Source organism: Schizophyllum commune, assembly GCF_000143185.2.
Source record: "Schizophyllum commune H4-8 unplaced genomic scaffold SCHCOscaffold_9, whole genome shotgun sequence".
Lineage (NCBI taxonomy): Eukaryota > Fungi > Basidiomycota > Agaricomycetes > Agaricales > Schizophyllaceae > Schizophyllum > Schizophyllum commune.
Genome location: NW_026089546.1, coordinates 907,830 through 930,338, shown reverse-complemented (window position 1 = coordinate 930,338; position 22,509 = coordinate 907,830). Strand labels below are relative to the sequence as shown.

The following is a 22,509-nucleotide window of genomic DNA, read 5'->3' as shown; positions in this document are numbered from 1 at the left end:
GTGAGTGAAAGAGATGTTTACCTTGGTAATCGCGGAGTCGGTATCTCACTATAGTTGAAGCTGAATAACATATAACTGGATCGAAGTCAATCATCGCGTTAGGTTACAGTGGTCGTATACGTGAGTAAGTAATGTCCGTAAATAAATATGCCAGGCGAGGTACGCTACATCGTAGACAAGCTCAAAGAACAGTGAGAGAGAATCATGGCAAATCGTGCAATATAAGTTAGACACCGTTCAACGACTCCAAAGACTCCATCATTTTCTGCTGCCTCGCCTTCCTGCGCTGGTAGATAATCTCCGGCTTGATCTTCTTGACCCGCGCGCCAATGAAGCGACCAGCGACGATGGTGACGATGATGATGAAGGCGACAAAGGCGCCCTTGAGGGCTTTCGGGCCCGCGTGCTGCGCTGGATGGGGGTCAGCATTCGAGCTTATATCCGCAAGTGCGAGGCAATGCACGTACTGCCTTCATCCTTGTCGTCGAGGACGACGCCGAGGTAAACAGGGAGCAACTGTCGCGGAAAGCCGATGACGATGGCTATCAGGTAAACCCATAGCTGGACATCGCAGGCCGCGACGAGGACAGTGACGACTGAAATAACGTGAGCTAGCGCTAGGCGACAGTATGGAGAGGCGGCTTACAATGCGGCGGGAAGACACTTAGGCGAAAGACCGCGCAAATTATCCAGCCACCTTCGCGTACCACCCTGGCGTAGCAGGCGTAGGAGACACCCGTCTCTTCCTTCTTCTGCAATCTTGCGCGGAAGAAGTACTTAACCAGCCTGCGAAGACGATTAGCGATGCTCCAACATTATCGAGAGTAAAGGACGTACAAGAAGAGCAAGATCTCGCCGATAACCGTCCCTGCCGCGACGATACCAAAGCCCTCTCCCAGACCCCAAATCATGCCACAGAACATCGCGACGACTTCCTGGCCAATGAGTGGCGGGAAGGAGATGGCGATGTATATCGCCAAAGGGATAACGAAGCCCCATGGACGCCTGCGCTCACCGTCAATCAGGCATCTCGAAAAAGGGTGCTAAGGCTTACTCGTCCATCCACGCCTTGACAGGCCGAAGTGCGTGCAATATCCTGTCGTTCATCGCGAAGATGACAATGAACGCGACCAGAAGAATGACCGCCACAACAATTTGTTCTAGCCATGAGTCAGTACCGCACGCGCCCAGTTGATATGAGATGACTTACTCCAGTACATCTTCAGCATCACAGACCCACTATAGGGCATCTTGCCTGCAAGCAGATTCGCTTCGCTTGGTGTTGGACTCGGTGTACGCGCCATGCCAGTGCGAGGGGGCGTATATTGATATTGTGGCGCCGGCGCAAGAGTCTGCGCGTCCGCCTCCCACTGGTCATGGTGTATCGGCCTCGGCTGCACGATAGGATTGAGCGGTGCGAGCTCAGCATAGGAAGGCGCCTGTCGTGTGTGGCGGGGCATCGTGGTCGTGGGAGCGCGCCGGAATTCCAAGTCGCAAATCGGGGAGAGCGGCGAATGGGGGAGGCCGAGAGGGTCGTGAGGTGTTCGCGGGCCTTGGGCCGCTGAGAAGGGTGAGCCTGTGTCATCTTGGCGCCCAGCCTTTATAACTCGTAGGAGAGGGTGCGGGAGGATTCCGCCCCTTGAAGCGTCGCAAAGGATTGCAGGGGAGGAATCCGCAGATCTTGCGGCAACAAGCCGCGGCGTGGGCGGTCCGACAGTGGCGATGTCTCGCGCTGAGTTTCAGATGGTGAAGATAGCCATTTTTGGCGCGGGCCTGTGAGGGAAGAGCTGAACGCGTACAGCACGCTGCACCCCGCTCATCATACGTGTATGCGAGGGACTCATATACGATGTCAGAGAGAGCCGAAAGATTGCGCACGTCGACGGATGTGATAGTCAAAAGCAAGGGAAGTTCGGATTGAAGGCCAATCATTCTGTCACCCGATATTCACGTGAGGAAAAGTTCAACTTCTGCGACTTCGGTTTCCTAAGGATCAGCAATCATTGGACTGCATACTGTCGTCATTCTCAAGAAGTCTGTGCACCATGGGTCATGGGATGCAACACCAATCGCGAAAGACACCCTTGGCCGGCTATCTTCACCTCTCAACCCACTCAATCAAGCGCCTCGCTAGTTGGACCCAGCCTGCATCCCTTCACGCTCAAACAAAGATTGCCATTTTAAGGCACATATGAATTAGGTGCAGTATCAAAACGACTGAATTATTCCGCGTATCAAGGAGAAGGAAGAGTGATGTCCAAGGGCAAGTCATTGAGACTGCCGCGATTGTCCTACGAAAAGCATACTCGAAACCCCGCGTTCACTACTTAGGCGAACGAAGCGCCGCTGGAGGCAGGCAGGTCGCCGGACGCAGTGGGAGCACCGGAGCCACTAGGGGGCGCGCCGCTGCCGCTGGGACCACCCTGGCCGCCGCCCGGCGCACCGCCACCCATGCCACCTGACGACTCGTTCTCGACACCACCCTCCGCGTAGTACGATGCCGCGGCGGAGATCGTGTAAGAGTTGGTGAGGTTGACGCCGAACGCGGTCCACGCCATGATGCCGTCCGAGACGTCGTCGCCGAGGAGGACGTAGGAGACGACGGGGTCGATGTCGGCGGACTCCTCCTCCATGATGCTGTCTTCCTCGTTCGTGGTAAGCTCCTGCGTGTTGGTGCTGTACGGCTCAAGTGCCTCGACCTGGGTGATCAGGTCCTGGTCTGTACGGAACGGCAATCAGTTATAGCCGCTGGAAATTGTAGATCTCGCGTACCGAAGAACATCTGTCCGACGTGCGAGACGGTTTCGGACTTGTAGGTTCCGTTGGGGTAAACCGTGCCATCCGCCGCAGTGTGGGTGGCGACGTGGATGTGAGTCGTGCTGAAATACGTGAATAAGCGACCGTGATCGTGTGTAGAGGGATAGGAAGGACGTACCGGCCAGTGTAGTGACCCGGGAAGACAGTCAACCACTGCGCGACCCCATCCTCGTTGGTCGGTTGAAGGCCACGGAGGAAAGTGGTGTTCTGATGATCACATTAGACGAGAAGCAGGGACGATTAAGATAGCATACCAGGTTGGCGGCGTCACCGTTGCCGTTGTTCTCAGCGGTGACACCGGCGTAGACACCAGTGGCGTTAGCTGTATACTGATGAGAAAGGTTGTATCAACAACTGGGCGCACAAACGTACCGTGCCAGAAGTCAATGTAGATGTCGGGAACCGGCTCGCAAGTGTTGATGTCGATAACCTGGACATCGACGTAGAGGTCGACGCCAGCCTGGTCTTCGCGGATGTCCCAGCGGACGAACTCGCCGTCAACATCTGGAATAAAAAGTTAGAGATGAACTGTAGATGAACAAATAATATCCGGAACATACAGTAGGGGCCCTCAGTAACGTCGGGAGCGAGAATGCACGCGCTGTTGCCAGCAAAGAGGGTATCAGCATCCGTGTTGTTCGTAACGCCCGTCAGGTTCGACTTGTGGTCGGTCGCCAGCACCGTGTCAAAGTCGCGCTTGTACGGGGCGTCTGCGAAAGGGATATGTAAAGTGGCAATTACATGGGGGGATGCACGTACTGCGCTTCAGGCCGCGGACAGAACGAGCGTCCTCCGCGAGTGCGGCGCGACGAGCGATGGAGCGCTCGTACAGGCCACCGCGCTTGCGCAGTTGGTCCTTGCAGCCAGCGAGGGAGCGCTGAGCGGCCTTGACGAAGGTCTCGCGCTTCACGAACTCCGGCGAGCCGACAGCGTGGTGGGGGTGGGCAGAGCCAACCTCGGCAAGGGAGATGGCAGCGAGAACAAGAACGGACGGGATGAAAACCATGTTGAGATGGAAGCGGGTGTCGAGTATGGATTAGCGGAGGAAGAGAAGAACTGAAAGACTTGGTGAAGTTCTACATCGTTTGTTCTGGCTTTTATACTTCCTGAAAGGCAGCAAAGAGGCGTGCAGTGACGACGATGCGCAGCTGATGCGTGGATCGGACAGCCTGGTCGCAGGCAGGAGCAGACATGCGAAGTAATAGCCGGTGTCCGATAGGGCGGACGGCCTCTAGAATTTCCCAGTAAGCGTCCGCTCGACCGGGGACGGTGCGATGCAATTCATCCCTGCCGCCGTGCCCCAGAGCTGTCTGTCTGCAGTAAGTCTTCGGGCCATACTCAGTCAGACGCACCAAACAGTAGAGCAGCTTAGCGTTAGCAGCATGCAGATCAAGCGCGCTGTACGCCCTCGGTGCCTTGTTGAACGACATCACAAGACCGTGGAATGCCAAGCCTTTCGTGACCAGGGCACAGCCACTGCGCAGCGAATCAGTCTCACAAAGGGAGCAGCAGCCAATGATATTGGCCGGATATTGCAGGTGCCGCTTGCTGTCCCTTTCAGGCAGTGCATCCTCCACTGCTAGAGGCGGTCCGCAGTCTTCCGCATACTTGCGCAGCATGAAAGTCGAATGGCATGCATGGTCGCTGCTAAGGTGACGTTCATGCGCGGTATGAATCCGGTGCCTTCAGAACGCCTTTCTGCTGCGTGGGGTCCGACGGTACGCTCTCTCGAGGATAGTTTGGATGAGCCTATTGATTCACGCAATACCCCAGGGTGCGCGCCTGCGCGAGAAATCGGCAGGCGAGGCAGGAAGATTGGTTCAGTGGGTGCGAAGAGCACAAACGCTCGACTCCATGCGCTTCAGCGTCCAGTGAGAGATTTCGAGATCATTCAAGAAAGAGAATGTGATTGGGCAGCAGGGAATCTCCAAGCCCGAGGAGCCATCGTGGTCGCTCTTGTCAATGGGTGACTTCCCGTAAGAATTGGAACGGTCCAAACCAAAAACAAATTGCACAGCCTCACTTCTGAGCAAAAGAGTTGGAACGCGCCGACCCCCGTAAGCGCCGACGGGCCAAATCATTTCGAGAGCTTTCCAACAGCGCCTTTTGATGGGACCCACAACGTCCAAATCCGGTAAAAAATCTAATTAAGCCCACCATGCACCTCCATTCGCTGTAAAAGCTCGTAGGAAGGATGAGAGTGCGTGTGTTTAATGCATGTGGGTGAGAGAGAAGCGGAAAGTAGAGCGTAAGGCTCGCTATAGACTGCAGGCTGCTGAGGGCGGACGGCACGCGATCAGCGTGATGATGTCACAATGGCAGTTTGGAAGGCCTTTGGAATCTGGCGAGGGGTCGGGAGGCCTCGCCAGATTGCAGAGGTTTGGAAAGGTTCGAAATTGCAAATTGCGCATCGCCACCCCTCCGGCTTCGCGGCATGACGCAAATTTGGCTGTGCAGAATGGGTTTGGACGTTCCAAATCCTTACGGGAAGTCACCCAATGTCAAGTTGAACATGCCTCTAGCCCGATCAATGATCAAGTTGACACGTGGGAGATATCAACCCCAGAAAGGCAAGTGTTGTAGCCGAACCTGGCGAGCCGCCAAGTGAACCGCCGCCGCACCGGCGGTCTCGAGAAATTTGATACTTATACTTTGACATCCGGGCCTAATATGACAGGCATCGGCTCGAATACTCATTCATAATGCTTTGCTTTGACTTTACCATTGCTTTCCAGCTTGAAGACCTGGAAGGGTTGCGACATCGCAATTGTCATGGTCAATCCTCACGAATCCTGCCAATGAAAGGGGACAACATCTCATGCACATTTCCTACGTTCCAATAATACCGATAGATAATATGCTCATCACTCGTACTACACTCGTTATACAGGAAGGACCGTGCTGTTTTAGCACTGGGTATCGGCGTAAACCTGGGTAGAGAAGCACTGATCAATTGCGTTAGTAGGCTATCCATGCCGTATAGGTCATCGTCGACTTACGTTGAAATTGTCCGCGTTGGAGATCTTCTCGCTGTCCGAAAGCTCCTGGTCAGCAGCGCACCCATAGCCGACATCCTCCGTGTCAGAGAGAGCGTGCGTCAACCTATATAAGTGTGAGAACTGCGCATTTGACGCGGGTGAGTGCCTGTCAACGTACTCGTGGAGGGTCGTGCCGCCACGGATGTTGCGCTCGTCGACAGTCGTGCCCGAGCAGAGCTGCGTGGTCTCGACCTCATCGTAGAAGATGTCGCAGAAGTAGATGTTGGTAGTCGCGATGACGGTGTATGCGATCACGCCCTGCGAGCACGCGCCGAGCTCGTCGTTGCAGTTGAGGGTGCGGGAGTCGTCGTTCTCGGCCGCAACGGCGTCGAAGCTGAAGGGGACGGCACGTTAGCAAGGACGATGCTGTGCAACAAAGAGCAAACGTACATGGAGGCCACCTCGGAGGCGTCGTTGGCGCCGAAGTAGGCAGAGGTGAGCTCGGAGTCACCATTCGAGCCCAGATAGTCGGACGCGATGGTGGCGAGCTCCTTGGCCTCGGTGTAGCTGTAGCATGTCTATCTGAGGATGTTCAAGTTCCAACAACTCGAGTCAGCTCACCTGGAGTCGATGAACGACGCGAGCTCAGTGTCGTCGCAGGTGTTGACCGAGCGCTTCGCGTTCGGGCCCGGCTTGAGCTCGCGGCGGGCGATGTCACCGCTGACGGACACCTTCGCAGAGCCGGCATTGACCTCGACTTTGGAGAAGTCCGCAATGGACTTGACCTTGTTGGCCGAGACGTCCGGCACCTGGAACCAGGTCACCGGCTTGATGTCGAAATCACCCGCACCAGCGCCCTCGAAGTTATAGAGAGCGGAGACTGCAGAGCGTCATCAGCGACATCCTAATCACACCGAAGTGAAAATGGTGACTTACTGTCGTGAGTGGCATTCACCGTCTCGCCAGGCTGAATGGTCACGTAGTTGTCCTCCGTGAGCTTGTCCATCGCGAGCGAGATCTTCACACCCGAGAAGTCGACCTTGCTGTCGCCCTTCGACACGAAGAACGAGCGAGTCGGCAGTTCGTTGTCGAGGACGGAGCCGGCCTTGAGCACCTTGACGGGCGCGCTGCCGGTGTTCGTAACGGACGCGGTCACCTGCATCGCGTCCAGGGAGCGGACGTTCTCCGGGGCGGAGATGTCGATGGAAAGCTCGGAGGAACGGCGCATAGGGCCGGCGGCGACGGCGGACGCGAGGCCAAGGGTAGCAGCGGCAGCGAGGGCGAACATGTCGACTGTGGGTGTTGAGGAAGGCGAGAGAGGAGGATGAGGAGGACAGGCGAGTGTTCGCTGCTGGGCTGAAGAGTGCAGACATCGCCCGGAGCCTTATATACAGGACTTTGCCAAGGTAAAAGCTCGGCGTACGCATGAGAGGACGCCCATCGTCAGTCCATAAAACAGGCGCGGCAGCCTGCGGAGGCCGTTCGTCGTATGCACTTGCATGCGCCTGCGCTGACGCCCGGCCTTCTGGCGATAAGAGTTGCTAGGCCGCAGAGGTCATCGGCACCGGAGATATCTGACAGCAGTCGCTCGCTCGCAGAGGGAGGCGTGGGTCCACAGTCCACGGGTAGGAAGCGTTGAATGCGAAGACGTGCACCATGCGGGCGTACGATGCGCGCGCAGTTTGAGAACGACGGCAGAAGAGGCGGCAAACAGGTGACCGGCTCCATAGCCACACTTTAGGTGTTTCCTCGGCAGCCTTGGCGCGCTCGATAAGGCAGGTTTTGAGTTCGTGCACCGAGGCTGAAGAGTCGGGGCTGAATTGCGAGTACGCCCGCTTCTGGCGCCGTGAACGCAGCTGAGCGAGTTTCCTCGTGGATCTTGTTCTGTGTGCGAGATATCGCTGGGTAGTGTCATCTGCAGGAGAAGATGCCAAGGTCATGGTCGTTTATTTGCATGTGGAAACTGACTGACAGACTTGAACTTTGCAAACCCAGCGTATATGCGGGCTTCTGGGAGAGTCCAGAGCAGTCAAGGGAGCTGAAGAATCGGACGATTTTGTTGTGCTGAGAGAGCTGTCCACATCGCATCGCTTGCTAATGCTTTTGAGGCTTCATTGGAGATGGTGACTGAGCAAAGGTGAGCCAGAATAGTTCCGTTGATGCCGATGATGGCGTGTCCCGACGGCTTGATGGTGACTCACACATATGGGCGCTTAATGGCCAGTACGCCTGAGCTGCCTGCCACCTCCATAGAAAGACTTGCTCCCTCCCGCACTTACCGGATAGCCTATGCATATGACTGTCAGGGACATGTAAAGAATATTTTTTGGAAGTGGACCTTACCAAGCCCGACATCGGGGGCTTCGGGCAGCGGAGGTGGTTAGCAAGACGAGACAGACGATTCAACTAGACACGTCTTTGGCCTTCAACAGATCGTATGTTTCTCCAAGAGTCGTTGGCGTGCTCGAGAAACAAGGATGTACAGAATTGTTTGTCATGGAAGCGTTGTATATAAGGTAGCTGAAGCGCGAAGGGTTCACCAGAATTCCTCGTATACGCCCGCAGTAACAGCACAATGGCCGCCTACCAGCCCCAGAAACCCCTTGTTTTTGTGAGTACTCTATAGCGGGAGATGAAGTCACCAACTCATACTTCTTCATCCCAGGTAACCGGCGCATCCGGGTATATCGCCTTTGCCGTCGTGCACGAACTGCTGGAGAAGGGCTATCGCGTCAGAGGCTCCGCACGCGGCGGCAAGGTTGCTACCCTGCAGAGTATCTTCGCAAAGTACCCGCTTTTCGAGGCAGTCGAGGTCGCAGATATCGCGTCCTCGGACCTCTCCGACGTCTTCAAGGGTATGCAGTAATTGACTTACGACAAGCCGGGCCGCTCATGATGTGATAGGTGTCGACAAGCTCATCCATATGGCTGCTCCGCTCGTGGGTCGCGCGACACCTAAGGAGGCAGTAGATGTGAGCGCGACTGTCATTTTCGACGCAGAGAGTAGCTGACAGACCTTTAAGCTGGGTATTCACGGGACAGTGCACGTCCTGAACCACGCTGCCGCCGCGGGGATCAAGAAGATTGTTGTCACTGGTTCCTCCATCTCCTACAACCTGCCTGACGGCCCGTTCGGTCCTCGTGGTGAGCAATAACGACGAGGAAACTTGGACATGCCTTTACAAGCTCCCCTAGACTTCAATTCAGTCACCATCGAAGCCGCGAGTGCGCCGGATTCCGATCCTTGGCTAGCCTATGCGGCGGAGAAGACGTTCACTGAGAAGGCGGTCGTCGAGTTTGGGGAAAAGCACCCCGAGATCGACATTTCGATCGGTACGTTCCTGCACTTCATCGTGCCGAGGCAATATTTGACGTACCATAGTCGAGCCTCCCTTCGTCTTTGGGGCCTATGCGCCAGGATTTGAAGCCCTCGTGCCCCCGAACAGCCCTCAGAGCCTGTCAACCATGGCATTCATCTACCGCTTGCTCCAGCCGGATACAAAAGACTTCATGCCTCCGTTCGGCTACGTGGACCTGCGCGATGTCGTGCGCGCTCATATCGCCGCGATGGAGATTGACACCAGTGCCCTTCCCGTGCACGAGCGTCGCTTCGGCATCTTCGCGCCGTACGACACGGACGCGAAGGAGGCCATTGAGTACGTGGCGCAGCAGCGGCCGGAGCTGAAGGACAGGCTGGCGACGCCCCAGAGCCACTGGGGGGCACGGCAGACTTTGTTTGGAGGAGCAGAGAGGGCGCGCGTCGAGAAGACCTTGGGTTTTCGTCTGGCTGAGCGTTACAGCTGGAAGGATACTGTGCTTGACACCGTCGATGCACTCATTGCTCTGGAGAAGAAGTGGAAGGGGGAGACTGGCATCAGGGATTCGGGGGTTTTCTGATATGCCCTTTTAGCAATGTTCAGGTTCAACCATCATTGATCTCGCTGGCCATGCGCTGCCACGGCGTGGCCATGGACTCACCACAATGGTGAGCCATGTCCAAATTCTGCCAAAATGGTGCTTACATGGCATTGTGACTCCCGTATCGCGGTGTCTTGACCATGGCATGCCCGTAGGGTATTCTCATGTTAGGCCTTGCCCATGCGCTGGGGATGTGTGTACCACGCTCACGGGCGAAGGTCGCGCTGTACCATGCAGACATACATTCTCTCGCCGAACTTGTAGTCCACCTATATACTGGTTTCACAGGGTCGAAGAATACATCACGTTGGTGTGCTTAACGGTCTCCATCGTCTTCAGTAAGTAGCTTCACCAGTTCTCACAGCTTGCGACATATGAGGCTATGTTTTATACACTGCACAAAACGGGCGATTATACAGGAAGTGCTATTAGTTGTCTGTCTGTTTGAGAACGACCGTCATAGCGAGCCCTGCGGAGCCCAATTGCCGGACTTACGGATAATTTTCTCTAAGTCCGCATTCCGCACGCGACGAGCGGACCGATCTCCGGCTGCGGTTCATATCCCGCTCGCGTTGCTACCCGACTTGACTCCCGCTTCCACCATCCTCCTGCGGCCCACCTTCACATACCCGCTTCGAGCTTGACGCCATATGCAGCCTCTACCGCGCAGATATACGGAACGCGCTCCGCAAGCACAACTAGGCTGCCGATTCGCGCGCCACGTAGTCGCGGAAAGGAGGCACGCAGCGCGTCCTCAATGGTTCTGCACTTCCATACTGACCCTCATTGATTACAGTGGGCGGCGTCCCTGATGCAAGTAGCCAACAAGTTCAGTAGCACGCGCTGACCGCCATCCCTAGCCCCTTCGCGCTCGCGCCTAGGGAGCATGTTCTCCTCCCACCTCGGCAAGCGGTGCTCCGAACGGCGCACGCGCGGTTGCTCCGAGGGACTCCCCTCGTCGACGTCACCCAAGTACAAAGGTGCGTCCCCCGTTGACCCTGCACGTCGAAAATACTCGACCACTCCCCCGTGCACGCGAGCAACTACTACAGCCCGCGCATCAGCGCTGCCTCGAAGCGGAACACGAGGCTGAGCACCGCCGCGAGGAAGAAGAAGCGGAGGCGGCGCGGAAGGCTTCGCCTGAGCTCGGGATCAAGTGCGCGACGTCGGAGCGGCGCCGGCGCGAGCAGCAGCCGCGGGAGGAGGTGCGCGAGATCGCGGAGCGCAAGCCACCGGACTGGCTGCAGCGGCAGGAGGAACAGTGGTTCGAACAGTAGTGCGCGGATCAGGCGCGGGCGGCGGAGGAGGCGAAGCGGCGGGAGGAGCCTGGAGGGGGAGAGGAAACGCAACATCAAGGAGGCGAAGGTGAAGGCGGTGGCGTCTCGTCGTACGTTCTCGGTTATCGCTACTCATTTACGAGACCGTTGCTTTTATCTTCAAGTACCCGCTGTATGCTGCACAGTAAGTGTGAGGTGAGGTGTAGGTAGCGCTTGTAGTGTACTGAGCGAGTAGTGGGTCCTTATTGCAATAAAATTGATTTTTATTCACTCTCAATGAATTATATTGTGAAAGCTAACGACAAATGAAGTTTATGTGCCGTGGTACACCTAGCCAGGTAGGGTTATGACCAGCTCGAACCAGTGGCGCCAGCAACGCCCGTCACGGTTCGAGATGGCCTTGATGGCGCGTGACACCTTTTTTCATCAGAGCTGGTCATGGCAACCACCATATGATTGCAACATGGCAGTCATGGTACGTGCCGATGCTGCAGACTTTTGATGGGCAGCATAAAACAGGGAATGTACTTTTCCCTGATGGGGAACTAGAGTATAGTGGTGCAGCGAATTCCCTATAACTGTAATGACCGCGCTCGAGGTGCAATGGTGTTGGTTGTGATATGGCGAAGGACGAACTGTTTAGGGCCTGTTCGGGAAAAAGAAACACGTCGAAGTTACCCGACTTACCTGCCTTACAAGGCAGGTTAACGGAGATCGGCGAACGGGACGAGAGCCTCCGGCATACCGAGAAGAACAGTCAGGAAGATGCTGACAACCTCTCCGATATCGAGCGGTCGAGGCCTGACTTACTTGCCTTCAAAGGCAGGTAAGTCACGCAAGTTAGCTGACTATGACGTGTTTCTTTTTCCCGAACAGGCCCTTACTTGCATCTCTTCAACCACGTGCGACTGATCAAAATGACTTAACTCAGGTGAGCTCATGTTGAACTTTCATCATGGCCTGCATAGTGCCCTCTTCGGCCGTCATTCTGCAACGTTACTGCACCTTGACTTGCATAGTGCATCGAAGTCGTGAGTGGTCCGTAAGGCGAAGCCCGTTGGATGGACGTACTTGCCCTTCGCGGCAAATTCTCACTCGCTGGTGAGCTAAGCCTTGGTCTTCCCCGAATTTACCCTAGCAGGTGGAAGGAGGAGCCCTTCATTCTCCCTGTCGCCAGGGGCGCCTCATGTGAAGGAACGATCAAGCAGCAGCGACCATGCACTGCCCGCGCCGCCACTTGTGGATGACGTGCCTCCAAGGCGCTCCACCTCCTGCTAGGTCATGGTGGATCCAAAGCGCGTCCGGACTCTGTCTACCTAGTGATAGCCAACTCGGCAAGGGCCTTGGCAGACGTGATATAGCGCAGGCGCTGGGCTCGCGCCACACTCACCTTTCACTCTTCCCCTCCACTTTCATTGACGATCTCTTCACGACTCTACGCCGCATCTTAAGCACCCATATCTAATCCCCTTCTCATTCTCATCACCCAGCGTGATGTATACCAATACTACGATCACTCGACTCGCGCTTCTGATCCTCATATTCATCCTGTCCGTCGGAAGAGCCCGCGCGCAGAACAACTCGACGAAGGCGGGCCTTGCATGGCCAAATGGCCGCTATGACGATGCTCGCCAGTTCACGAAGACCGGGAAGGTGTCCTGGTATGTGTCTATGCTATATTGCAGGCTGACGCTCATGAAACGGTAGGTACTACACATGGAGTCCTTCACCAGTACGAGGGCTTGACCTCGAATTCGTCCCCATGTACTGGGGCGAGAGGCAAACCGAGCAGTTCTCCGAGTCTATCAACGACACGATCGACGCATACGATGTGAAGCATATCCTCGCGTTCAACGAGTGCGTTACCCTTCTTCCCAAACGAACATATGCTGACTGACATTCAGACCCCAACAAGAAGGACAATCGGACATCAACGTCACGCGTGCCCTCGAGTTGTGGAACGAGTATCTCCTTCCCCTTCGCGACGCATATGGGGTCAAGCTCGGCAGCCCGGCCCCGACCAGCGCTCCCGACGGCATGACGTGGCTGCAAGACTTCTGCGACGCCATCGACGACGCGAGAGGTAGCGATGGATGCCCTGAGGTCGACTTCGTCGCCTTGCGTGAGTTTCGTATGACTTGTGGTTTGCTCGTAGTTCCTGAAGTTATACGCAGATTGGTACGACGTCGATGCGGACAACTTCAAGACGTACATGGAGGAATTTCACGACACATTCCCCGGGAAGTCGATCTGGGTCACTGAGTGGTACGCAGATACATGTAACTATATTCAGCGGACTTACTAAGTCTCTCCTACAGGGCCTGTCAGAACTTCAACAGCGGCGCTCAATGCTCGTACGCCGACATTGTCACCTTCATGAACGAGACGCAGAGCTGGATGGACGAGACAAATTGGATAGAGCGCTACGCGTGGTTCGGGGCGATGCGCGACTTGCAAGGCGTAAATGCTGTATGTTCTCCTCTTCGATTTCCGAGAGTACGCTGCTGACGAAATCTTCGCAAGGACAACGCCCTGCTCGACAAAGATGGCGACCTCACCGACCTTGGCCAGCAGTACATTGGCGAGGACCCTGCGGACCCAAACAACGACAGCAGCGCGCAAGCCCTCTTCCCAGCCGCCCTGTATACGCTCGCAGCCGCCTGGCTTTGCCAGGTTGCGGTGGCATGATCGGAGATGATACCTGCTACGTGACTGAGGCCTGGACAGCGATGGTTGTGTGCGGATACATGGACGGATCTCCTCCTGGACACTGTATACCTACTCTTGATACCCTACTTACTGCTCGACTGTAGCCTTCACATGTAATTTGATAGATGCTTGCCTTCATGCCCTTCGTCTCGCGGACGAATATCATACAAACTTTGCCCTGAAGCTGTCAGAGTTGAAGTAATCTTACCCTCAAGCCTCGCCAACTCGGCCCATCACGCTCACACGCAAGAGAGAGATTTCAAAGGAATTTCAGAGAGGAAATATATACTAATACTGTTCAGCTGTACAACGCACACATGCTACATGGAGTACGGGGGAATGGGACGATGCAACACAGCAAATGATATCGAGATGCTAAACAGACAAGGGAGGAGGTAGTAGTGGGCGGCCAACGAACGCGGAGGTCGAGGAAGGGGTAGCAAGAGCGCAGGCGGGTGGGTGGTAGTAGGGGACGTGAGTGGGTACCAAATAGAATACGCAGGATATGCACGACGTCAACGTCCGACATGGTGCAGCACTACAACCGCGCGAGGGCGCTTTGTCCAGGCGCAGAGTAAACAAACAACCGCCCAGGGAGAAGAAGAAAGTAGAGAAAAACAGAATAAGTGAGAAGAACAACAGGGTGGTAGGGTGCGTCCGGCAGACGCGGCGAAAGGAGCGTGTGTGGTTGGAATGTGCAGGTGGGCAGTACATGCAAGAACAAGGAGCACAAGATCAACTACGGGTCGACTTCACGCGGAACTGCGCGAGGATGGCAAGATGGCTAAAATCATGTTAGCATCGTGAACTTGAAAGGAGGGCTTGAGGACGCACTCTGATGGAAAGTGGGCGTTCGGGAACCCAACGACCTTCTCCAGATATGACCTATCCACCTCACCCAAGACCTTCTGCACTGCGACTGTTGGCGCCGAGTACCAGATGTAGTCGATCACACCCTGGAAGCTCGGCGTGTAGTTCGTCATCGGCAGCAGTTCCGCCCCAGGTCCCGGCCCCGGCAGCGCGTATGCTGAACGCAGACCGAACCGATGACGCATCCCCTCCTCCGTGTACCGCCCATACGAGTGTCCCAGGAAGTCCGGGTGATCTGGAGGCAAGCTCCCCGCGGACAGGTACTCGTACACTCCTGAGCGCGGCACGCTGTTGTAGTCTCCGCACACGATGGTGGGGATCTTCGTGCCGTCGGAGTACGAAGGTGGCGGCTGACCAGATTCGGTCTTGAGAGGCGGCGGATACCGCGCGAACGCGTGCGCAATCTTCTCGAGCTCGTCCATGAGCATGCCGACCTGCACGAGCTTGACGTCGCAGAAGTCGGCGTTCCAGAACATGTGGGCGTTGGCGACGATGAAGCGCGTGCCAGTCGAGCGGTCCTCGAAGCAGCAAACGACGGCGATGTACTCCTTATTGAAAAGTCGATTGAACATGATGTCCGTCTTGATGAAGTCGGAACGCTGCATTGCAACGGCGCTCAACTCCACCAGGTGCTTCTCAACGAGTTTGAACCTGAAAAAAGTCAGTACAGCGCCAGGCGATAGGGTATGCGTACGCACCTATCAGACCGGTAGAAGGTCGCGCACCCGTCGACAGTTCTTCGCTCTGCCTCGCCCATCGTCCGTGCTCGTGGCTTCGGCCAGAAGACCGCCTCGTACCCATGCTCCATCATATGCTTCAAGAAGTAGTCCTCAAACTGCCCGACATCGATCTCTTGCAAGCAGACGAACTCGGCCTGATGTGCAACAAGCTCCTTCAGGATCAGCTCCTTCCGATAATCCCACGCCAGCGCCCAAGACGGCGTGTACCCGTACAACTTCTCCGTCGCGTACTTGTCGCATAGGATGTTGTAGCAGAGCACGCTGAACGTCTCTGCGTTGTGATCTAGGATGGGGTCCGATGGCAGACTCACGTCCTTCCACTCGCGGTCTGGTGCCGGCGCGGGGACGGGACATGAATCGCGGAGGTTGGCTATGAGCGCCTGGGTGCCATCCTTCTGAATGACCGACTTGATGGACATATCCAGAGGGTTCCCCTCGATGCCTAGAGTGCGCAACTGGTGCAGCGTACCCAGCTCCGGCGGTATGGTGGTGATTTGGTTGTCGAAGACGTAAAACTCCTTCAACGACGTGATCATCCCCAGCTCCGGCGGTATCGCTGTCAGCTGGTTCCCTGAGAGGTCCAGAAGTTCCAGATGCCGAAGCTTGGAGAGTTGTGGGGGCACGGATGTGAGGGCGTTGTGATTAAGGTAGAGGTTGGTAAGGAATGTGAAAGAGAAGAGGCCCGATGTTGGCGGTATGTTCTTGATCTGTATGCCACCCATATCAAGCGAGTTCCACGACCCCTGCGGCGGGCGCGCTGCTGTTGGTCTAGGTGTCTCTTTGACCGGAGCTGCGGTGGAAGAGGGGTGGTTCGCTTGATGACTAGGCGACATTTCTGAGGGATTCGGCGTAGCGCGGCCATTGGTCTCTGGGTCCTTCCCGTTGGTTTCTGGCGGAGCCTTGATAAGGTTGGGATTGGTGATCGGTACGGCAGACTTGGTCACAGTGCGCGAGGCAATTGCGTTTGCTCTCGCTCGATGATGAGGCGAGCGAGAGGACCGTATCATCTTCGGGACACGTCAGATATGTGTGCGACTGAAAATCAACTGCCACGCACCTCGCACTTGATCAACTGTTCATTCCAATGACTGGTTAGGAGCTGACCGACTGGCGATCCAAGGGGGAGCTGGTTCACGTTCGGTGGCGAAGGATAATGAGAGAGGGATGCCTGATGATGGTGATGTTGTTGCAGCTGGTGGTGTGGATGCATCATCTGTGGCAGCGATCCATTGGTGTACAGGCCGTATCCTGGGGATGTGGGCGGTGGGCCACCAACCCCAGACTGGCCGGGCGGACCGAGGACAGGATGATGCTGGCGAGACCATGGGTTCTGGTCGTGGTGGTTGGGGAGTTTGTGGGCAATGCCAGGGGACTGTTGTGAATAATACATCACATGTAGGAGAGCGCGAAGGCAAGCGAACGGCGTCCAGAGTGCCTATCAGGTTCCTATACTGATCTGTATGTTTTCAAGAAGATGTGTTGGTGGCGTGACAAAGAGATACAGTGGCCCAAGTCCGTTTGGATCTGTTGCAAGAGCGCGGTCCGAGGAAAGAGGGAGCGTTGATGATTGTTCTCGACAAGCGGTGCGCTGGGCGATCCGTGCGAACTCGTCATCACTTCACGTGCACACATTCCATCGAACTGTGACAATGTGACACGTCCTACTTTCCTACTTACCACCGACTACCCAGCCTATGATGGCCAGGAAGCTCATCATACTGCTGAAGTGGGCATGCTCTACTGACTGGACCGAAGACCCTCTTCTGAGAAGCTCCTTTCCGGTTCTAGGCGACTTCTACGAGTCTGAACCTTTGGGACTTGCCCCGGATCTCAGAAATCCGCATTGAGGCGTTCGTTCTCGTCGCGTACATCGATGCCGGACTCAGAAGAGTTACTTTGACAAGGATTGGAAAGATGAAGTGGAGCCAACGCCCATGGACGAGCGCGCACCGGAGCGAGACTTAGACAGGATGTGGCGCTTCGTCATGTGCTGGCACGTGCGATCGCGGACTGAGGACGCTGGCGGCCGTCGGGGTTAGATTCGTGTCTTTGCCTTCCCGTTCTGAGCGCGAAAATTCACGTCCCGCCGCCGCACTTGTCGGGTCAGATGCAGCACCCATCAGTTCACCGACAGCAGTATTTAATGCATCGTACCATCCAGATTCCAATCATCGTACTCCTTTGCCTCCGCCCACCATGTCCACATACCAGGCAACCGCGTCCGCACCGGTGAACATCGCTTGCATAAAGTACAGGGTCTTTTCCTCCATCCAAAGCTGTGCTAACGAAGCACTAGATACTGGGGCAAGCGCGACACGAAGCTCATCCTTCCGACGAACTCATCGCTCTCGGTTACCCTCGATCAGGATTACCTGAAGTCTACCACTACTTCTCGCGCGGACCCATCGTTCGAGAAGGACCAGCTATGGTTGAACGGCACTGAGGATGAGATCAAGCCCGGCAGCCGTCTGGAAACGTGCATCAAGGAGATGAAGCGCTTGCGCAAGGTTGAGGTCGAGGACAAGGACCCATCGGCCCCCAAGGTGAGATCGGGGTACTCTTCTCGCGATCACAGCTCATCCCTCGCAGCTCTCTACCTATCATGTTCGCATCGCGTCATACAACAACTTCCCCACTGCTGCAGGCCTCGCGTCGTCCGCCTCCGGCTTCGCGGCTTTGGTCTCCTCCCTTGCAGCGCTGTACAAGCTCCCCGTATCCCCCTCCACCCTTTCCCTCATCGCCCGCCAGGGCTCCGGCTCTGCCTGCCGCTCCCTCTACGGTGGCTTCGTCGCTTGGGAACAGGGCACCAAGGCCGACGGCTCCGACTCCCTCGCCATCCAGATCGCGCCCGAATCCCACTGGCCAACCCTGCACGCCGTCGTCTGCGTCGTCAACGACGCCAAGAAGGGCACCTCCTCCACCGCGGGCATGCAGCGCACCGTCGAGACGTCCCCCCTCCTCCAGCACCGCATCAAGCATGTTGTGCCCCAGCGCATGGCCGAGATCAGCGACGCGATCCGCGCGCGGGACTTCGACGCTTTCGCGCGCATCACGATGCAGGACTCGAACCAGTTCCACGCGGTCGCGCTCGACACGGACCCGCCGATCTTCTACATGAACGATGTCTCGAAGGCGATCGTCGCGCTCATCGTCGAGTACAACCGCGTCGCCATCGAGAAGACCGGGAAGCGGAAGGCCGCGTACACGTACGACGCGGGCCCGAACGCGGTCATCTACGTCGAGCAGGAGAACGTGAAGGAGATCGTGGATTTGATCTTGCAGTATTTCCCCGACGCGGCCGCGAACTTCAAGGACGTTTTCAACTTGTACGCGAACGACCAGAAGAAGGGGGCTGTTGTCTCCGGCTTCAACGAGGCTGTCGCGCAGAAGTGGGAGGGCGGTGTCAAGGGGATCATACACACGAAGATCGGCGACGGCCCTCGCACTCTCGGTGAAAATGAGGCCCTTCTCGACGCGAGCGGGTTGCCGAAGAAGTTGGCGTAAGGGACATGCGGCTGGTGGGCTGGGCAGCATGATCTGTACTTACATCTAGAGTTCGCTTCCTCGAGGGTAATGGCACTGATAATTGCGGATATCATCCGACGCGTCTGCTTGAGTGTTTGTGCATGGTATGGACAAGCTACAAATACAGCCATTATACAAGGAGGTTGTTTCGCGAAAATCAAGAGCCCGTGCCACAGTGACGAAGTGGCCATACAATACCAAGCACGATCACTCCCATTCCTCCCCATTCCTACCGCCTAGCCCCGGAAGATCGACCAAGTCCAACAGATTACCTGTCGGCTGCTTCGCTTCCTGGTCCACAAACTCCAATAAGCTTTCGAACACGGCCGTTCTCTGCTCGAAGGAACGGCCAGGGAGCCCGCTCGAACCAGCCTTCTCTGAAGGATCTGGGATGCCCAGCATGTATTCTGTGCTGACTGTTGTTCGAGGTGGTGACGCAGCAGCAGCAAAAGAGGCGGTCGATGTCGAAGGACCGTCGTCGGTGGGCATGTCTTCTTCTGCGGCCGGCGAGTCACCATCATCATCTTCCTCGTTGGCTCTAAAGCGTTTGTGCGGCGGCTCTCCGTCTGGCGATGGAGGCGCGAGAATGCACGTCAGCAGTGAACGAAATTGCTCCGCCTCTTCACGATCTGAATGGTCGACCACCGTCGCGAGCTTGCTCTGCAAGAAAGCCAGCGACTCGATCGCTGGCTTCGTACTGCACATCTCGCGGAACCTGCAAGGGCTCTCATCAGCCACGCTGCACTCAGCAAAATCCGCTTGCACTCACTGTTGCCTCCGAATCAAAAACCGACTGCGACGCACCACCTCCGCCGGCGCCGGCCTCTCCAACCTCATTGACCAAAAATCATCCAGCCTCTTTTCCTTCTCCACCTCCCCCGGCCTCCCCTGCCCAGGCGCAACATTCTCGTCCCCGCCCTCCGAGTCCTGCTTGCTCAAATCCGCCTCCAGCTGCTCCAGCGTCGTCCGCGCGGCATTCGCCGTCGACCCGTTCCCGCCGTGCATGTACAGCGTTCGCGTGCTCGCGTCGTACACGAGCTGGTGCGCGTAGCGCGGGATGGGTTCTTGAGGTTCGGATTCGGAGGTGGAGTCAGAGGAGGATGAGGAGTCGGGCAGGAGGGGCGGCAGGATGCGCGTCCATTTACCGGCGCGCGAGCCGTAGCGATAGACGTAGTAGGGAGAGGTGTTTTGCAGGATGGTCTGTCCCCCTTGAGTGTTTTGTGGCCGGACCAGGCCGCAGAGGCTGGCTTCAGGATCAGTACAGACGATGGTACACTGTGCGTAAAGCTACTCACACATAGATCTCCTTCAGCTCCGGGTCGATGGCAGCGCGCTGCGTAAAGCAAGGATCCGGACCACCCGAATTCGTGAAGTTGGTATACAGCTCCCGCGCAGAGTTGGTCTCGATATCGTACGCGTACATGTCGGCGAGGTATTTGCCATCGCGCTGGCCGCCAAATATGTAAAGCGTCTTCGCGTCCGGATCGAGGACCATCGAGTGACCGAAGCGAGAGGGAATAACCGTAGGTCCCGAGCTATCGGTGGGTCTGTCAACGTCCTCAGTGAACGGGGGACTGTGCGTCCGGTGCAACGTACTGTAATGTAGTCCACTTCGCTTGCCGGATGTTGTAGCTGTACAGTCCGGAGTAGGTGTAGTTGTTCCAGTCGCCGTTGATGACGCGACCACCGAAGACGTAGATGATCTGCGCCTCGGCATCCATGACCATCTGGTGGTCGTAGATCAGGGGAGGTCCGCCGACGCTCTGCAGTTTAAGTCAGTAACGATTTCATCTACAAGAGCGCAAGACGCACCGCTGTATCATCATACAAGCATCGCCATCCCGCGCCCTCTGACCTGGTATCGAAACGGTGGAACTCCGATCGGAACATCGAGCTCGTCCCACCAGGTGTCGGAGTCGCCGCCCCACCTGTCGACGCAGCAGCTGCCGCCCTTCCACCCGAGCCCGCACCCGCCCTCGAATCGGCCCCCGTCAACTTCCCCAACAAATAAATCGCCCCCGTATTCGGATCGAATACCATCTTGTGACATGACCTTGGCCCGGGATCGCTCCCATCGCCCGTTTGCTGGCCCTCGCTGATCCTCCGCCACGTATCCTCCACGATGTTGTAGACCCAAAAGTCAGAGAGGCTGCGCAAGCCATCCCAGCCGCCGTGGATGTAGATCTCGCGCCGTGTGGGGTCGAAGCACATGGCGTGGCCGGCGCGCTGGAAGGGTGCGTCGCCGTCGCGGTCCGCGCCGCGGAGGCGGGTCCAGAGGGCGTGCGGCTGGCAGGAGTACAGGTAGGAGTTGAAGAGGCCAGCTTGGGCGATCTTTTCGAGGAGGCCTTCGGAGGCTTCCCAGTCGCCGTCAAGGACGACGCTTTTGTAGAGTTGGCTGATGAGAGGGTGCTCTGTCCGCAGGCCGGTTTGCGTCAAGATGGACTCGTAGGGCGTGAGGAATCGTCGTTGGCGTAGGTGCTTCAGGACATGGCGGAGAATCATGGTTTCACGGTACTGATTTCATTGTAAGTGAAGAGGTGCGACGTAGAGTCAAGGTACCAGAATACCTCTTCATAAGCTCTCTGCACTTGCTGCACATACGCTTCGTCCGAGATCCCCGTCATGGACACCTTAAGCGGGTTAGAATGAGCACAAGCATGGGCTGAATGAAGAACTTACATGCCATATAGACGTATTGAAGTGGGGATTATGCCCGGATAGAGGGATGATCTTCACATAACGAGTGGGGAAACTGAGGCCGGCATTATTGGTGTGTTTGACCGTGAAGGACTCTGACATGGAGTCGTTTTTGAGGCTGGCGTGTAGAACTCTGGACATGTTATCCAAAGAAGTACCGACAAGGACGGCGAACTCCTTCATGTTGCATTGGTGTGCTTAGTCGACCCGCGTAAGGAAAGGTGCAGAGCTTGGCGAGGGAAGGACGTACCTTTGTGAAACTGAATGCATCCCGCTGTTAGTCCTCGGGATACTTCACGAGATCATTCCGCCACACCTTCCCAAACGTAATGCTCTCTGCATGGCTCGCTCGTCAAGAAAGATCAGGAAGGACGGCGCATATACTCACTCAGTACGGCGAGTGATTCCAATTGCAGTATGATCCACTGTTTGGATGGTCCTGAGCGCGTCGCGCCGCTCCAGCGACTGCTCTGGTCGGCGGGATTGTCGATGAGGATGTTCTGCGCGACATAGTTTCCACTATGCGAGGAACTGCTTTCGATGTGGTAGCGCAGGGGGACGGAGGATGGTTCGGGGATGCGCGTAGACATGATGGCCGCTATACGTTTGTGAAAGGGAACGATGGCTGCAGGCTAGGCGCGTAAGGCAAAGCGGAACCTAAGTTGCTGATGCCGGGTCTTGCAAGCCGGCTCGAGGTCCGCTCGCGGGCTCCCGCAGGAAAGCGGGACTGCGGGCCGGGGGCGGGAGCTGTCGGTGAAGCCGAGGCGACGGATAAACACGGATTTTGGCGCCTGCGTGGCGCCCGCTCCGAAGACAGCAAAGGGTACCTTTTTGTTGTCGGCCTTTGTGCGTGAGCAGGGAGGAGCTGGGGGAGCTGCAGACACGCAAGATGAAAGTCAGCGGGGGTGGCGACAAGCGGGGACATCGCAGATTTGATCGCCAGCATGCGCGAAAGGCGGCGATGCCGGGAATGGGGGA

The 22,509-nt window shown here is 56.6% G+C and overlaps 11 protein-coding genes across 11 annotated transcripts; 5 read left to right on the top strand and 6 right to left on the bottom strand.

The window, feature by feature from the left end:
- Positions 1 to 62: 62 nt before the first annotated feature.
- Positions 63 to 1,885, bottom strand: SCHCODRAFT_02549177 (uncharacterized protein). The gene is made up of 6 exons (XM_003029266.2): positions 1,211 to 1,885; positions 1,055 to 1,160; positions 838 to 1,005; positions 647 to 786; positions 468 to 596; positions 63 to 411 (listed from the first exon to the last, which is right to left on the bottom strand). Exons 1-6 carry the CDS (start codon positions 1,458 to 1,460, stop codon positions 227 to 229), a joined length of 978 nt encoding a protein of 325 aa, XP_003029312.1. The 5' UTR covers positions 1,461 to 1,885; the 3' UTR covers positions 63 to 226.
- Positions 1,886 to 2,197: 312 nt separating this feature from the next.
- On the bottom strand, positions 2,198 to 4,134 carry SCHCODRAFT_02364560 (aromatic compound dioxygenase). Its single transcript, XM_003029265.2, has 7 exons — positions 3,577 to 4,134; positions 3,378 to 3,527; positions 3,190 to 3,321; positions 3,072 to 3,139; positions 2,936 to 3,024; positions 2,773 to 2,879; positions 2,198 to 2,719 (listed from the first exon to the last, which is right to left on the bottom strand). The coding sequence occupies exons 1-7, from the start codon at positions 3,821 to 3,823 to the stop codon at positions 2,328 to 2,330; spliced, it is 1,185 nt and encodes a 394-aa protein (XP_003029311.2). The 5' UTR covers positions 3,824 to 4,134; the 3' UTR covers positions 2,198 to 2,327.
- Positions 4,135 to 4,341: 207 nt separating this feature from the next.
- On the top strand, positions 4,342 to 4,952 carry SCHCODRAFT_01324406 (uncharacterized protein). Its single transcript, XM_050341449.1, has 3 exons — positions 4,342 to 4,535; positions 4,591 to 4,688; positions 4,738 to 4,952. Exons 1-3 carry the CDS (start codon positions 4,446 to 4,448, stop codon positions 4,844 to 4,846), a joined length of 297 nt encoding a protein of 98 aa, XP_050198797.1. The 5' UTR covers positions 4,342 to 4,445; the 3' UTR covers positions 4,847 to 4,952.
- Positions 4,953 to 5,723: 771 nt separating this feature from the next.
- On the bottom strand, positions 5,724 to 7,083 carry SCHCODRAFT_02509956 (zincin; the record flags this gene model as incomplete). The annotated part of the gene is made up of 6 exons (XM_050343229.1): positions 5,724 to 5,762; positions 5,817 to 5,919; positions 5,974 to 6,189; positions 6,246 to 6,362; positions 6,417 to 6,675; positions 6,732 to 7,083. 6 exons carry the CDS (start codon positions 7,081 to 7,083, stop codon positions 5,724 to 5,726), a joined length of 1,086 nt encoding a protein of 361 aa, XP_050198796.1.
- A 1,344-nt stretch (positions 7,084 to 8,427) lies between these two features.
- SCHCODRAFT_01101573 (NAD(P)-binding protein) lies at positions 8,428 to 9,220 on the top strand (the record flags this gene model as incomplete). Its single annotated transcript, XM_003029666.1, has 4 exons — positions 8,428 to 8,650; positions 8,700 to 8,761; positions 8,810 to 8,891; positions 8,982 to 9,220. 4 exons carry the CDS (start codon positions 8,428 to 8,430, stop codon positions 9,218 to 9,220), a joined length of 606 nt encoding a protein of 201 aa, XP_003029712.1.
- Positions 9,017 to 9,889, top strand: SCHCODRAFT_02634120 (uncharacterized protein). Its single transcript, XM_050345801.1, has 3 exons — positions 9,017 to 9,128; positions 9,178 to 9,780; positions 9,869 to 9,889. The coding sequence occupies exon 2, from the start codon at positions 9,261 to 9,263 to the stop codon at positions 9,690 to 9,692; it is 432 nt and encodes a 143-aa protein (XP_050198795.1). The 5' UTR covers positions 9,017 to 9,128; positions 9,178 to 9,260; the 3' UTR covers positions 9,693 to 9,780; positions 9,869 to 9,889.
- A 492-nt stretch (positions 9,890 to 10,381) lies between these two features.
- SCHCODRAFT_02634115 (uncharacterized protein) lies at positions 10,382 to 11,267 on the bottom strand. Its single transcript, XM_050345800.1, has 3 exons — positions 10,574 to 11,267; positions 10,510 to 10,526; positions 10,382 to 10,452 (listed from the first exon to the last, which is right to left on the bottom strand). Exon 1 carries the CDS (start codon positions 11,124 to 11,126, stop codon positions 10,866 to 10,868), a length of 261 nt encoding a protein of 86 aa, XP_050198794.1. The 5' UTR covers positions 11,127 to 11,267; the 3' UTR covers positions 10,382 to 10,452; positions 10,510 to 10,526; positions 10,574 to 10,865.
- Positions 11,268 to 12,484: 1,217 nt separating this feature from the next.
- SCHCODRAFT_02585503 (uncharacterized protein) lies at positions 12,485 to 13,880 on the top strand (the record flags this gene model as incomplete). Its single annotated transcript, XM_003029665.2, has 6 exons — positions 12,485 to 12,657; positions 12,698 to 12,847; positions 12,895 to 13,112; positions 13,165 to 13,255; positions 13,309 to 13,459; positions 13,514 to 13,880. 6 exons carry the CDS (start codon positions 12,485 to 12,487, stop codon positions 13,676 to 13,678), a joined length of 948 nt encoding a protein of 315 aa, XP_003029711.1. The 3' UTR covers positions 13,679 to 13,880.
- Positions 13,881 to 14,434: 554 nt separating this feature from the next.
- SCHCODRAFT_058593 (uncharacterized protein) lies at positions 14,435 to 16,519 on the bottom strand (the record flags this gene model as incomplete). The annotated part of the gene is made up of 4 exons (XM_003029263.1): positions 14,435 to 14,483; positions 14,534 to 15,220; positions 15,268 to 16,316; positions 16,367 to 16,519. 4 exons carry the CDS (start codon positions 16,517 to 16,519, stop codon positions 14,435 to 14,437), a joined length of 1,938 nt encoding a protein of 645 aa, XP_003029309.1.
- Positions 16,520 to 17,371: 852 nt separating this feature from the next.
- Positions 17,372 to 18,926, top strand: SCHCODRAFT_02691077 (Diphosphomevalonate decarboxylase). Its single transcript, XM_003029664.2, has 3 exons — positions 17,372 to 17,558; positions 17,606 to 17,852; positions 17,899 to 18,926. Exons 1-3 carry the CDS (start codon positions 17,506 to 17,508, stop codon positions 18,811 to 18,813), a joined length of 1,215 nt encoding a protein of 404 aa, XP_003029710.1. The 5' UTR covers positions 17,372 to 17,505; the 3' UTR covers positions 18,814 to 18,926.
- A 115-nt stretch (positions 18,927 to 19,041) lies between these two features.
- Positions 19,042 to 22,121, bottom strand: SCHCODRAFT_02703700 (uncharacterized protein; the record flags this gene model as incomplete). The annotated part of the gene is made up of 10 exons (XM_050346978.1): positions 19,042 to 19,549; positions 19,604 to 20,077; positions 20,130 to 20,381; positions 20,431 to 20,597; positions 20,647 to 21,348; positions 21,402 to 21,464; positions 21,514 to 21,728; positions 21,782 to 21,791; positions 21,848 to 21,867; positions 21,920 to 22,121. 10 exons carry the CDS (start codon positions 22,119 to 22,121, stop codon positions 19,042 to 19,044), a joined length of 2,613 nt encoding a protein of 870 aa, XP_050198793.1.
- Between the last annotated feature and the right edge of the window lie 388 nt (positions 22,122 to 22,509).